Source organism: Chrysochloris asiatica, unplaced genomic scaffold, assembly GCF_000296735.1.
Source record: "Chrysochloris asiatica unplaced genomic scaffold, ChrAsi1.0 scaffold00023, whole genome shotgun sequence".
In the NCBI taxonomy this organism is placed as follows: domain Eukaryota; kingdom Metazoa; phylum Chordata; class Mammalia; order Afrosoricida; family Chrysochloridae; genus Chrysochloris; species Chrysochloris asiatica.
This window is the reverse complement of record NW_006408541.1, coordinates 15,413,128-15,428,891: the sequence shown is the minus strand read 5'-3', so window position 1 is coordinate 15,428,891 and position 15,764 is coordinate 15,413,128. Positions and strand designations below refer to the sequence as shown.

The window sequence follows — 15,764 nt, the reverse complement described above, 5'->3', positions numbered from 1 at the left end:
TTTCTTCTGGTAGGTTTAAGGAGAGTTTACTCTTCTCTTGCTAGTTCCTGGAGTTAAGTTAGCTGTTAATTTCAGTTCTTTCTTTCTTTTTTTTTTTTTATTGCTATAAGTTTCTCTCTGAGTATCGTTTTCAATTGCATCCCATAAGTTTCCGTATGTTGTACTTTTCATTTTCATTTGATTCTGACAAGTTTGTGATTTCTCTTTTGATTCCTTCCTTGACCTATTGGTAGTTTAATAGTGTGCTGATTTTTCAGCTGTTTTTTGTTTGTTTGTTTGTCTGTCATTGGATTCTAATTTTGTTGTAGTCTGAGAAAAATTGTTCTAAAGAACAATCCCCACACACTGGAGAATGTATGTTTAGGGTGGTCTGTTCTATAGATGTCTGTGGAATCTAGTTGGTTTAGGGTGTCATTCCAGTCCTCTGCTTCCTTGTTGATTTTTTTTCTAGAAAGAAACTGTTCTGTCCAATTTGAAAGTGGTGTATTGTTGTCTCCAAATATTATTGTTGAAGTGTATTTCTAGATCAGAGTTTGCTTTATATACTTAGGTGCTCCAATGTTGTGTACATACATAGTTATGGTTGTTAAATCTTGATTAATTGAACCTTTTATCACTATAGAATGTCTATCTTTATCTCTTCTAACAGATTCTTTTGGGGGAGGGGATTTTATTTTGAACTGGGTAAAAGTTTATAGAGCAGATCAGTTTTCCATTCAACAATTCCTACCCATTTTGTTTCATCTTATGGACTGTAATCCATACAAAGAAAAAAAAAATCTCTTATTCTACTTCCTCTCTGTGATTCCTGTTTGCATTCTTCTTTCTTTCCTGACCCTTCTGAACTCTGTCCTTGGGTAAGCACTGCCCTTTGAACTTGAGTGGTTAATTATTCTAAGGTGTGTAGACCTCATTAGTGTTACTGTTCACCCTATGGACCTATTGTATGGCTGAAAACTGGGTGATGGGGGTAAGCACATTTCCAGACCTGAAGGGTGACTAAGGGCTACCGTCTCAGAAGTCCCAACAGTCTCTCCATCATCAGACTAATAAGCCTGGTATTTATCTATTTTTGATGATTTTGAGTTTTGTTTCACTTTTCTCCCAACTCTATCCAGGTAACAGAATTCGTCTTAGAGTCTACTTTGTCTTTGTCTGACATTAAGATTTCTCTCTTCTGGTAATTATTGGCATGGGGTAATACTTCCTATACTTTCACTTTCAACCTATTTGTGTCCTTGGGTTTACCGAGTACAAACAGTCCATAGTTGGATCATGTTTTAAAAATCCACTCAGCTGTTCTCTGGCTTTTGACTGAGGCACTTAGTCCATTTACAACCAATGTAATTACAGATAAGAAGTGACTGTGGTAATCACAGGAATGTGCCGTAGAGTCGGTTCCGACCCACAGCGACCCTGTACAGGGTTCCCGAGGCTGTCAATCTTTACGGGAGCAGAAAGCCTCATCTTTCTCCCGCAGAACAGCTGGTAGTTTTGAACTGCCGACCTTCCAGTTCACAGCCCGATTCTTAACCACTACACTACCAGAGCTCCTTAAGAAGTGACTACTCCTGCCATGTTTAAAAATTTTTTTTTTATTATTTTCATTTATCTTTGTCCTTTACTTGCTTTTGCATTTTGTTGGTTTACTGTAGCGAACCTTTTTGGTTCCCGATCCTTTTCTTTTGCATATATTTTATTTTCTAAGTGGTTACCATGAATATTACATTTAAGAGTCTGTATTTATAATGTAGCATAGTGGTTAAGAGTTGGGCTGCTAATCTCAAGGTCGCCAGTTCGAAACTACCAGCAGTTCCTTGGGAGAAAGATGAGGCTTTCTGGTCCCATAAGGATTGACAGCTTCGGAAACCCTGTACAGGGTCACTATGAGTCGGCACCGACTCCACGGTACACCACCAACCAGTCAAGGGTAAGTTGGTACCAACTTTTAACTTCAGTATCACACCAGAAATTCTATATCTATGACCTTTCCTTTTTAACCGAATCACGTCTTCATATTTCATGTGCCCTACAATATAATTTCAGTCTTGCTTTTTATACCTTTGTTATTTTAAAAACATGATGGGTAAAATAGTTAGGGCTACCAACCATGAAAATCTTATGACTAGACCTTATACTAGTCCTGGTGTGGTGCTACAGGATAAGCAATGGACCACAAAGTCAATTTGAACCACAAGATTGGTGGTTCAAACTCACCAGCCGCTCCTTGGAAACCCTATATAAGGTTGCTATAAGGTGAAACCAACTTGATGGCATACAACAACAAAAGCCTTACACTTGTCCATGTTATTTCCCTTTTGTTTGATTTCTTGACTGTATGCTTCCAGGGGCATTGATTGTGGATGCAAGTAAAATGAAATTCTTGACAAACTTCAACCTCTTCTGTATTTATCATGAAGTTGCTTATTGGTGCAGTTGGGAGGATTTTTGTTTTATTTTGAGTGGTAATCCATACTGAAGGCTGTTGTCTCTCTGACCTTCATTAGCAACTGCTTTAAATTCTCTTAGCTTTTAGCAAGGCAAGGTTGTCACCTGCATGTTGCAGACTGTTAGTGAATCTTCCTCCAATTCTGATGCTGTGTTCTTTTGTATATAGTCCAGTTTCTTGGATTAGCCATCCAGCATACAGATTGAATAAACATGGTTAAAGGATACAGCCATGACGGGTACCTTTGCCGATTTAAACCTGGCAGTTTCACCCTTGTTTTGCTCTAACAACTGCCTCTTGCTCTATGTACAGGTTCTGCATGAGCACGATTAAGTGTCCTAAAATTCCCATTCTTCTCAATTTGATCCTGAATTTGTCAAGTAATAAGCATAAAATAATCCACCCACAGGAATGTTCTGGTAGGATGTTCAGAATCATGAACACTACAAGGCGACATTGTGTGGGGATTTCTTGTGCAAATCAGGACATCAAACGTTCCCATCCCCAGTCCCTGGAAGCCAGCAGAGTCTCCCCCAGTTGTTATGGCTACCAGAAATAATTTAATACATTTTAACCACTAGGGGGCAGTATGACCCCTCGAGAATTGCCAGGCTAGAAAAAGTTTACAACCTGGTTGGCCTGTGGGCAGAATTCAGCTCACAGATGTGTTTGCTTTGGGTCCATAGGGTGTTTTTATTTATTGGAGGATTAAATAGGGCTAATTGTGTACAACAGCTGGTACAGTGTATGGAAGATGCTCAATCTGAAAAACAACCTGCCTTTTTATTGATGGTTGTTATTATAATTATTAAAATATTCTCATGGGTTTGTAGAACCCTCCCAAACGATTTTGCTTGAATTACACTCTTGTCCAATGCTGTCCAAGAAAACTTTTTGTGTTGGTGGAAACTTTCTATCCCTGTGCCATCCAAAAAGGTAACCATTGAAGCACTTAATAGCGAATGCAACCAAAACAGAATTTTCTATTGTATTTAATTAATTTAGGTTTAAATTGCACCCCCCTCTCCCCATGTGGCTAGTGCCTACCATCTGGAGCCACGAGCTTCTAGTTCAATCCCTTCCTGAATGTTCAGAGCATTGCACCTTTGTTACAAAGACTACAATTACCCTGAAAACTCCCCAGAAGCTTGGTGGGGCGGGGTAGATATGGGTTTGTACATTTACACACAACAATTAGGTTTCTTCCCCACTTTTACTTTGATCTTCATGGCTATTTTTCCCCCTATAATTTATTTCTGTTGTGGTTGAGAATATACACAGCAAAACATAGCCCAATTCAACAATTTGTACACTTAAACACTTCAGCGATGTTGACCCTATTATTCTCTGAGCTGTATGACCACTTTTACCCTCCTTTCCCATATTGTTCCTCCTCCTTTAACCTAAACTCATGCCCCCCCGACTTTCTTATCTAACTTCTGAGTCGCTGGTGTCCCTTTGATCCCATCTGAACAGACCCGAAAAGAATACAGTGCTCAAGGCAGACAATTTTTATGCTAAACTACTATTTGGTTTTAAGACGACCTCAGGAGTATTTTGGTTTTAAAGTTTAAAGATAATCCCAGGGCAATAGTTTCAATCCATGTCTGTCTTAATACCCAATACTGAATCTGAGACTCCCAGAATGAAAGCAAAGAATCTACATGCAGCTGTTTGGTTAGGCACCTCACTGCTCCTGAGTTTAGTCCACAACCTCCGTGATGAGTGGGCAGGGCGCTGGTTTTCAAGCGGTTTCTGGCTATGGCTTTAATGGGTCTTTTTGAGGGTTAGACAGGATTGGTGTATGTGAACGAACATGGCCAATGGGTCGGGACAGAGCGGATGCTTAAAAAATGTTGGCTGGAACAAACAGAATTCTTGCTCCATCATCTTCCCACCCCTTTTTGGCAAGGCTAAGATGTAGCACTGGCCACCTGCTTCCTGTCTTCCCAAGTGCCCACTTCCTTTTAGGGTCCACGGGACATCTCCACCCATGTTTGCAGGCCTTGGCCACATGACTACTAATGAAGTCAGATCAAAGGCACTGGGATACTTAGGATAGCCATGAAGTAACTACACTGGACAGACGGAAACGGAGGCCCAAGGGGGCCAGGGTTTCAGATCAAGGAGCTAGAAGGCAGCCTGATTATCTGGAATTGCTTTCAATTTTGGGAAATCTGAAGGTCTTGGAGGAGGGCTGTTGGGTGTTGTGAATCCTGATGCATAGTCATCCTGGATGACAGAGCAGAACTGCCCCATAGGGTTTCCTAGGCCACAGTCTTCACAGAGCAGATGGCCAGATCTTTCTCTCCTGGAGCTGCTCTGTGGGCTCAAACCATAAACCTCCTTTCTTTCAGTTAGCACATGAGCACTTAAATGTTGCATCACCAGGGTTCTTTGGAGAAATTGTTGTTAAGTGCTGTTGAGTAGGTTCTAACGCACAGCAATCCTATGGAGGGTTGCTGAGGAGTGGATGGTGGGTTTGAACTGCCGACCTTGAGGTTCAAACCCACCTTGCTTCCTCCTACAGCACCACACCAGGAGAAACAGAGTGACTGTTGGAATTTACAGAAGTTCAGTTTGGACACATGAGTGGAAGTGAGAGGGTGTGCCTCTCCTGGTCCTGGGAATGGCGGCCTACCTGCAGGGGCTGCCCACCTTTCTGGTGGGGAAGGTGGAGTCCTGGGATCCTAGAATGGGGGTGGGGATGCTGGGGTGCTGGAGGTGGGTTTCCAGGGGGTGAATGAGGAGGTTCTGCTGTCTCACCAATGGGCATAGGAGGAGGGAAGGATGAGAGGCAGCTGGACCAGGGAAGAAGGGCGCTGTGTGCTGGTATGCTTGTATGGCCTCGGGTGTGCTTGAGGGGACAGGAAGAGCAAGCAGGGAGAAGCCCCGGAGAAAAGCCAAGCAGAGAGAAGGCCTCCATTGTTGAGGCAGGGACAGCTGCAGCAGGGGCCTGGAGAAAGCTTTCCGGGAAGAGTTTAGTCCCTCTCTCCTCTGGGTGTGCAGACTGGCCCACAAGAAAGAGGAAAGGCTGAGATGTCTGATGTGGGGGCAGGGAGAAGGAGGGACAAGGATTTGAATAAGGGAGGGAGGAAGAGGTGGGGACAGGGCTGCTGGCTCTGGACTGATGCGCAGAATCATCCAATCTCCCCACAGAGACTTACTGAGCACCTTCTAGGCATCAGGCATGAGGGGTACGAGAGCGAGCAGAAGAGACATCGTTTTTGCTCCCACGGAGCTGACATTTTAGGAGAGTAGCAATCAACAAGACAAATGAACAAAATATATAGTGGCTACAGAAAAATAGAGGTATCATCTGGTAGCGTAGTGGTTATGAATCAGGCTGCAAACTGCAAGGTCAGCAGTTTGAAACTATCAGCTGTTCTGTGGGACAAAGATGAGGCTTTCTGCTTCCATAAAGATTTACAGCCTTGGAAACCCTGTACAGGGTTGCTATGAGTTGGAATCGACTCCATGGCACATAACAACAACAACAGAGAACCAGGCAGGTGGACAGAGCAGGAGCCAGGAGAAGGTGCCCAGAGGTTGAATTTTACATGGGGGAGGTGGACACGAAGCAGATCCACATGTATATGTTAGACGGAGGCAAGGGCTCTGAAGAAAACAAGGCAGGGTAAGGCGGTAAAAGGAGTCCTGGTGGCACAATGGCCAGAGCGCTTGGCTGCTTGGTCGATGGTTCGAAAGCACGAGTGGCTCCATGGGACTAAGACCTGGCTATTTGCCCCCATAAAGACTCCAGCCAAGAAAACCCGATGGGGCAGGCTACTGTGCCCCCCAGGGTCATAATGGACAGGACGGGCTCAATGACACACTACAAGGGGATCAAGAGGAGAAGGCAAAGGCTCTCATGGACGTGGTAGGTTTCTCAGAGGCAGGGACATCTGAGCAAAAATCTGAGGAAAACGGGGGAACAGGCCATTTGGATAAATAGGGGAAGTTTCTAGAAAAGGAAAGAGTAAGTGCAAAGGCCCTGAGGTGGGAATGTGACAAGGAGGTGGTTAAGAGGTCACTGTTGTTAAGTGACATCGAGTCGGTTTTGACTCATAGCAACTTCTGTATGGGGTTTCTGAGGAGTGGTTGATGAGCTTGAACCACTGACCTTGCTGTTCACATCCTGAAAATTAGGGGGTGTTGGCCTTGACCTTGAATGAGGTGGGAAGCATGGGAGGAGAAGCATGATCTGATTTGAGTTCTGACAGGCTCTTTCTGGCTGCTGTGTTGAGAATAGACAGGGGCAGATGAAGAATGCAGCAAGAAGAGGAGAAAACTAGCATCTTCCAGGTGAGACATGATTGATGGCAGCTTAGATAAGGGTGGTGGCGGCAGAGGTGGGTTCTGGATGTATTTGGCAGATATTCTGATGGAGTGAATGTGGAGTGGCAGAAGAAGAAAAAAAGAATCAAGAATGACACTATGGTTTGGCCTGAGCAACTGGAAAAGTGGGGTTGCTAAGGGAAGCCAGCGAGAGATTCCTGAGAGGAAGGGCAAGGCCAGGAAGTTGGTTTGGACACATTAGGTCTGTTAGGTTTGAAATGCCTGAGACACATCCAGGGGTAGGTGTTACGTAGGCAGCTGAATGTTAAGCATATGAGGTTCAGGGGAAGGGGCTGAGACAGATCAAAACAGAAAGTTAAGGAAAGACACAGTGGAAAGATTATTCCATAGAACTATCTGAGGAAGGCTACCAAGACCAGCTCTTATGTCCTCATGGCTCTGAAACTACATTAGAGAGAAACAGGTGACATACAGGCCTGAACTTTGTGTGAAAGTTAAGGGTTTGTGTCAACTCGGCTGGACCAGGATTCTCAGAGGCTTAGCGGCTAAGATGCAGTTATCAGCTCAATGATGAAATCTAACATGCAGCCACTCCCAGGATGTGATCTGACGTGATCCACTCTGATCTGTGGTGTAATCCTCACTTCTATGATGCTAATGGAGTCCTGGTGTGGCGCTGTAGGATAAGCACTGAACTACTATAAGGTGGGTGATTCAAACCCATCAGCTGCTCCTCCTCGGAAACCTACACAAGGGTCACTATGAGTCGGAATTGACAGACAGCAACAACGATGTTAGCGAGGTTGGATACAAGCTACAGGACTGGGCTGTATCTTGAGTTAATCTCTCGAGATACAGAAGGAGAGAAGTGAGCAGAGAAAGGGGGACCATCAAAGATAGAGTAGCTGAGAGGGGTCCCTGCACTGTGACGCTCCCAGATCCAGGGGAAGATTGATGCCAAGACACATGGAGCTCTCCACAGAATGCTGGGCCTCAGATGCTGAGAGGAAACAATGCCTTTCCGGAGTCAGTGCTCACACGTTGGGCTTCCGGCCTCCCAAACTGCTTGTTATAGTCACCAGCTTGTGGTATTTCTGTTATAGCAGCATGAGACAACTAAGAAACTCTCTCTCTCTCACACTCATTCACACGCACACTGACACACAGAGACACACCCTCTTGCACACACATTATCTTTCACACACACTTTCCTTCACATACTCTCTCTTTCTCTCCACCGCACTCAACCCTCACGTGCCAGCAGCGAATCTTCTGTCAGGGATGACACGGTTCGGTAGAGGGTGCCTCGCCTTCAGCACCACCCAAGCACCCTGGCCCAGAGGCCCTCTCAACAAAGGTGACAGCTGAGGTTGTGAGCCAAGTCCAGATTCTCAGCTGACCTGCCTCCCCGACTTTGCGTGAGGAGAAGAGGAAAACTAATTGGGGTGCTCAAGGCCAACTCTGAAAACATGCTCCAACTGGGAACCTTGGCAAACACGAGACTTGTCATGAAGGGTGTGTTCCCCCCTCAGCTCTCCTGGAGCATTCTAGAACAAGATGGAGGGGGCAGGCGTCTCAGCACCAGCACTCACAGCTCTGTAAAACTCCATCCCAGCTGGCAGAATCTGGGGAGGGGACACAGTCAGATTCAGCTAGCTACTCGGAACAGAAAGACTATGAAAAGAAACTTGGCACTTCCAATGCACTGGAAACGGGTAGAAAGGCATTTCCCTCTTCCCCACCCCTCAAAAAAAAGCAATGTAGTGGAAATTTGCAATTTTCATCCCCGTATGCTTGTCCCTCCTCATCCCTCCTGACAGCCTTCCATTTCTCTCAGGGGATCCAGATGTTAGGGGGCAACCCATGCTGCTCTAGGAACAAGCGAGCCCGCTGAACCACAACCACGTTTCATCTGTTCTCCTTGGGTGGTTCCTTCAGGGGTCTGCCTCAGACTCAGGCTGGCCCAGTCAGAAAGAACCTCACGACCCTGGGGTTTGTGGAAGAATGCTCTCTTGCTCCTGCTGGGAAGGAATGAAGAAGCAGGGAGTTCTGAAAGTGCCAGCTGCCATCTGGAGAGCCATGAACCATAGGATGGAATTAGGAAACTATTAAACCACTGCATACAGCTCTGCCTAGACTATCCGGGTGTGGCGCTGTGGGATAAATCGCTGGACCACAAGGTTGGTTTGAACCCCAGAGTCGACGGTTGAAACTCACCAGCCACTCCTTGGAAACCCTAGCCAGGGTTGCTATGAGTTAGAACCAACTTGGTGCCACTTAACAATAACAGATTTCCTGAATCTCTTCAGTGTTGTTGTTGTTAAGTGCTGTCGAGCTGATTCCGACCCATAGTGACCCTGTGTAGAGTTTCTGAGGAGCAGCTGGTGAGCTTGAACCACTGACCTTGTAGTTCAAACAGCTTTGCAGTCTGGTGCATTAATCCACAGTGCCACACCAGGACTCAAAAATTCAGTATCTTGTTGGAACCAGCAGTTGAGTTTACCATCACTTGCATCTGAAGGCAAACTATTGGCCAAAGTGTCACATACAGTGAACACACAGAGCTGCCAGTACTGTCTCCTGACTAGGTTTCTTGCTCTGACAGAATTCAAATGTCCTCAGAGCTAGGGAGTATGGAGTCAGAGTGGAATGCCTGAAGGGAAGGAGATGCCCATTTTCAGCTTTGCCAGAAATTGGTAGACTGCCCTTTAAAATGGAGATGCCAAGTTGCATTCCCCTGGCGGGCACATGTAACTTCCTGTTTTCCCACACCCTCACGAACATTTGGTATGATCCGTCTCTTAGTATTTGCTCTGGTAATGGGTGAGGTGTGGTGATACACTGCTGGCATTTCAGTGACTACCAGAAAGGTTAAGCACATCATGCCAAATTATGATGGATAGGCACAACATCTTTTCACCATCTGAGGGAAGCTCGACATTGTGACATTCATCACAGCATTGGCTTGAGGTGGGTTGTATGATGCTGTGCAAATAAATCATCCCCATCGTCATAAACATTTCTTAAGTGTTTAGCATGTGCCATACACTAACATATTTAATCCTCACAAAAATCCTATCAGTGAACTTAGCCTTAACCAAGACACAGAAATTTAAGAACTTATATTCAGTTTCTCTAGATTCAAACCCAGGCTGAGTCTGTACTCTCAACAACTATGCAAAGAGCCGAGAGGCATCTGCTTCCAGAAACACAATAGAACTTTGACTTGTGGGCATGGAGGTGCTCACACTTAGGGTGGCGGGCAGTTCAACTGCTGAAGAGTGCTAATGGATGACTAAGTGCAGTCTGTAAAAACTGAAGATACAATTGATCTCTCAAGGGCATTCATGCTTAAGATCCAAGTCCCTGCAGTGATGAGAAGCCAAAACACAGAAAGATTCTTCAACAGATTGTTACTTCCCTGCTTAACCCTAGCATCTCTCAGCTCATTCTCTGCCGATCTCGACTGTAGCCACGGGGTAATGGCAGGCAGAGATGACTGCAAAATGAAACTGCCAATCTTGTTAACGATATAGGGCTTTATGAAATTAATTAAATTGATGTTGGAGGATGGCTCGAATTGCAGGCAAATCCACTGAGATAATTGAAGATCAGACCATTGATTTCGATGTCAAAGAATTAAGAGAGGCCCGTGGGAAAATTGATCAAATACTCAAATACTTTTGTGAAAATGACCTTCTATGATTTCATTGTGAAAACTGAACAAAAAGTACAGAAAGTTCCTGACTTGTCCGACATATTCAAGTTGCCACAAACCACACCGAGAACCTAACTTATGCATCTTTATCGTTAATAATTAATATGTATAAGGGTTACGAATTGGTTGTGAACCTCACGATCAGCAGTTCCAAACTAGCAGTGGTTCTGTGGGAGAAAGATGAGGCTTTCTGCTCCCATAAAGATTTACAGCCTCGGAAACTCTGTACAGAGTCGCTATGAGTTGGAACCGACTCCACGGCATATCACCACCACCACAAACAATGCTGCAATACGGAATTTACTGATGGCATCCTTCTCAGATGTTCTATTTTATTATTTACTGTTCAAAACACTGCCATGTTGCTAAAGATACTTATAATAAAAAGCAGTAATAATGAAAACAAAGCCACGTAAGATCTAGGTTAGAACCGACAACAGAGTCGTCAGAACAGAAGTCCATTGTGAGTTGGGATATCATACTGATATCATTTAAGCTTGCTGGACAAATTATATTCCCTTCATTTGACAATCTATTCATTTACCTTAAAAATCTACTCATTAGTCACAACCATGACCTTACTGTTGTTGCTAAGTGTCATTGAGTCCATTCCGACTCATAGCGATCCTGTGTAGGGTTTCTGGGGAACGGCTGGTGAGTTTGAACCACTGACCCTGAGGTTCAAACCAACCTTGCGGTTCAGTGCTTATCCTACAGTGCCACACCAGGACCTCAATTATAACCTAAACTTGGTTAAATATGGTGGTGCGGTGGTTCAGCACTCAGTTAAGTTACAAACTAATGACCATTTGTGGGAGAATGATGCGGCAGTCTGCCTCCACAAACACTGACAGCCTTGAAGACCCCATGGGGCAGTTCTTCCTGTCCTTTTGGGTCACTGAGACAGAATCAAGGAGATGGCCACAGGTTTATGGTTTTGGTAACAAAAAATGAAATTACTTTCAACATTTTGTAGTTTCATTTTTCATGACAAAATAGCTCATTAAACACAGTAAAAACATTATTTACTATGAAATGTTGGTCCATAGTTTAAGTAGATTCACTTTCATGAACTGATCTGGCTTCAATCTTCATCAGTTCCAAAGGTACCACACACAACCAGGCTACCATTATTTTACCTCAGTATTTTCTATTTCTCCCAATTGTAAAAATAGTTTTAGTCAGGCAAATGGCCACCCAGACAAAAGGTTACATTTCCCAGGCTCCTTTGCAATCACGAGTGGCCATGTGACTTGATCTCACCAATTGGAAGTTGCAGTCAAGCAAAAGAGTTCAATTCTGTGACCAGTTTATGGTGGTGGCGGTTATGTGCCGTGAAGTCGGTTCTGACTCATAGCGACCCTGTATAGGGTTCCCGAGGCTGTATATCTTTACGGGAGCAGAAAGCCTCATCTTTCTCCTGCGGAACAGCTGGTAGTTTTGAACTGCTGACCTTGAGGTTCACATCCCGATTTGTAACCACTACACGACCAGAGCTTCTGGAGCCTGTTAAAATCCATTGCCATCCAGTGGATTCTGACTCTTTCGAGACTGACTATTCAGGACTGGGGAGAACTGTTGCATAGAGTTTTCAAGGCTATAATCTTTACAGAGGCAAACCGTCACCACATCTCTCCTATAGAATGGCTGGTTCGAACTGCTGACCTTTTGGTTAGTAACCTACTGCACCCATCGGGGCTCCTACCCTGAAGCAAGCCCAGAAAGTAATATGGACTTACCATTAAGATAAGAAAAATAAATAATAAACAATGATATCCTGGAATTCTTCTGGTGTGGTGCTGTAGGATAAACACTTGGACTGCTAACCACCACAAGGTCGGTGGTTCAAACCTACCAGCCGCTCTTCAGAAACCCTATATAGGGTTGCTATGAATCGGAACTGACTCCACTGCACTGAACAACAACTTCACAGTGATGTCTTGGATATCTCAATCCAGAGATAAGGCAGACTTAAATGCAAGTTAACCACCTGCCCTGATCTTCCTAGCTGCCAGGGCAAAGAGTAAAAACAGATGGAGTATACAGCTCTTTTGTAATAACCAGGAGTCTACCAATTCATCAGAATAAGCAAATGTTTTCAGGGTCCTGAGTTCCGAAAAGTTAGACTGGAAGGGACATTCTAAACATAATGAATCCAGTTCTTGATGACTATTTTGCAAAGGAGTCCTGGTGTGGCGCTGTGGGTTAATGCGCCAGACTGCAAAGCCGTTCGTTTGAACTGCAAGGTCGGCAGTTCAAGCTCACCAGCTGCTTTTCAGAAACCCTATACAGGATCGCTATGGGTCGGAATTGACTCGACGGCACTTAACAACAACAACAATTTTGCAAAAGATGCCAATGTTCTGTGAATAGTTATTTACATTTAATAGTCTTCATTGAGATTTCAAAATTGAGCTTAGCTGGATGAAAGCAATTCTTTGGGGAGGTAGCTTTTTGGTGATTCAAGGATATAAGTTCAAGGCTAAAGTTTGGGAAATCTATTTTGGAGAACATTTACATTTCAGATAGCTCCTTTTCGTGCAGCAGTTATATGATTTAGAAACTCTAGGCTTCGTTCTCATTACAAGTCTTCCCACTGAATGTCACAGGATGTGAGTTTCCTTTTAATTTGACTGTTGCATTTTCCACATCCCCCAGACCTCCTTGATTTCTGATTGCCTTGGTTTCCGTTCTGATAATGCCACGAACATCTCATTTTATGGCTATGGGGAAACCTCTTTCTGGGTTGCAACTGTCCTAACTTTCAAATGAGGGTGGCTGATGAGAGAGTACATTTCATGTCCTTACCAATCCATCGGCATCAAAAGCTGATGTTTTCTATACAGGTCAAGGTTGTATGAGGGGTCTGTGGCCAAAACCTGATATACATTCTTTGGCTAAACAATGTACATTTACAAAACTGAATTTTGCCAATACTTTTTCAAATTCAGCTGAAAAGTCAGATTTGAAACAATTTGAAGGTTGAGGACCCTGGGCATGTACGGCTGTGGTTATTAGGGCCTGAGTGGTGACATGTCCTTTAATAAATGCCTCTGGTCAGCTTCAGGCCCTACCTGGCTGGCTGCATCTGGCTATACCCGGTCTCTGTGTCCATCTATGGTGATGGCCCAGGGTAACTTCTGACATTCTAGGCTTTCTTCTGAGACCCTCTTTCTACACCCCAGGAATCAGCAGTTACTCTTCTACACCTGCATGCCCTACTTTCCAGGTGATTCTGGGGTGCCAGAAGACACAACCTCTCCTGCTTGCTCCCTTCCACCAGTCCACACTGTGCATCTGAAAGGAAGCTGCCTCGCCTCGAAGTAAGCCGGAGGCATCCACCTTCACCCGGGTCACAGTGCCACCCAAATAGGCCCTTGTCCCATGGATACAACTGCCTGAGATTGCCACATAGCAGCCACAATATCTGGTTTCACAACCGCTTCAGTTCCCCATCCAAGCTAGGGAGTGTTTATTTATTTTTAATTAAAGCAAATGAAATTAATTGGGTTTGGAGCTCGAGATAAGTCACTGAACTTTAACTGCTCCTTTGCCTCAGGCAACCAGGTGAGAGTCTCTGGAATCCATCTAAATAGTTCCTTCAAGATAAACAAACATAAAGCCTGGCTCATTCTCTACCCAGGATGCAACACTATGGCACAAGCTGTAGGAGAGATGGGGGCATGCTGAGTAAGTGTCGGCAGGTAACAGACCCCCCCCCCCCCATTGATTTCTGTGCTGTGGTCATTAGCACGTGGAGAGTGGCCACAAGGCCCCTGACATGTTCCTCTCCATTCTCCACATCAATTTAAATTCCTTTCCTCCTACCTTCAATGCTCTTCTGGAACCTTCTTCCACACTCATGGTATGCAGTGTCGGTGGTTTTAATACCTTAACTTTTAACAGTGAATGCAAACTCACGTATGAGTACTTCATGACCACTGTATACTATGTTGTTGTTAAGTGCTGTTGAGTTGGCTCCGACTCACAGTGATGCTAGACAGGGTTTCTGAGGAGCGGCTGGTGAGTTTGAACCGCCAACCTTGCAGTTCAAAGTGATCATCTCTGTCCAGTGCATTAACCCACAGCGCCACACCAGGACTCCACTCTGCACTAAAGTTCATATTTTAAATGGGCTTGCTTAATTTTGTTTGAGCTCCAATTCCTTTCAAAAGGTCATTTCCTATCACTTCTATAAATGAGGAGGTCTCTGGGTGGCACGAATGGTTAAGAATGAGGGTACTGAGTGAAAGGTTGATTTGAATCCATTCAGAGGTGCCTTGAAAGAAGGGTCCAGTGATCTACTTAAAAAAATCAGCCACTGAAAACCCAATGGAGCAGTTCTACTCTGAAACACATGGGGTCACCATGAACTCGAATTGATGCACTGATTCTTTTTTTCAATTTGTTATAGATAAGGAAGAAAGGCCTGAGAGCTACTTTTGGAAATTAGCTAGTGAGAACCCTATAGCTCACAGTAGTCTGATCTGCCAGCATCATGACGATGGCTGGGCATTGGCTGGGTTGTGTTTTGTTCCGTTGTGCAAAGGATGTGGGGGGTCAACAGGAGTTGGGGGTTGACTCTATGGCAACTAACCACAACACAGGCAAAAAAAAATCTAGATTTTTTTTCAAATACATATGGAAATGAGTGCACGACTTCTAAATAAAAACAAACTTGCTTGTATACCACCTAATGACTCGTGTACCCGGAGGACCCCCAGCAGGCCTCTTTCGCATGCACAGCCATCACTTCTGGAGACACCTGCCGCTGGCCCGAGGCTGCAGCCTTGCCCCACTTACCTGTCCGGTAGCCTGTGCTGTTGAGGTACACGGCAAAGGTGCGGCTCTCGTGCTGCGCTTGCCAGGAGGGCGAGGAGCAGTTCTCGTTGTTGGTGTAGGTGTTGTGGTTGTGGACGTACTTCCCTGTGAGGATGGACGAGCGAGAGGGGCAGCACATGGGCGTGGTCACGAAGGCGTTGATGAAGTGGGCCCCGCCCTGCTCCATGATGCGCCGTGTCTTGTTCATCACCTGCATGGAACCTGCAGCAAAGATGGCAGAGGTGAGGTGGGGGCCCGGAGACCTGACTCTGCAGCAGCTATTTCTCAACTGTGTTCCGTGAGCAACAGACTTCCCCGAGCAATTCTCAAAAGGGTGCCCCTGTGCCCCCACCCCTGGAGGGTGTATATGACGACATCCCTAGAGGGCACCCCTGTACCATTGTCCGTGGAGGGTGCCCCCGCAATCCCATCCCTGGCGGGATTCCATGCCAACATCCCTGGAAGGCATCTCCCATC

General features: G+C 45.1%; 1 protein-coding gene across 2 annotated transcripts in view; it reads right to left on the bottom strand.

Moving 5' to 3' along the window:
• The window catches only part of SULF2 (sulfatase 2), a 116,125-nt gene that overhangs the window by 74,008 nt on the left and 26,353 nt on the right, over window positions 1–15,764 (bottom strand). For both annotated transcript variants that reach the window (XM_006839202.1, XM_006839203.1), the window contains exon 2: window positions 15,270–15,509. In XM_006839202.1, coding sequence (XP_006839265.1) covers window positions 15,270–15,509 — 240 coding nt within the window. The remainder of the gene's footprint in view (window positions 1–15,269; window positions 15,510–15,764) is intronic.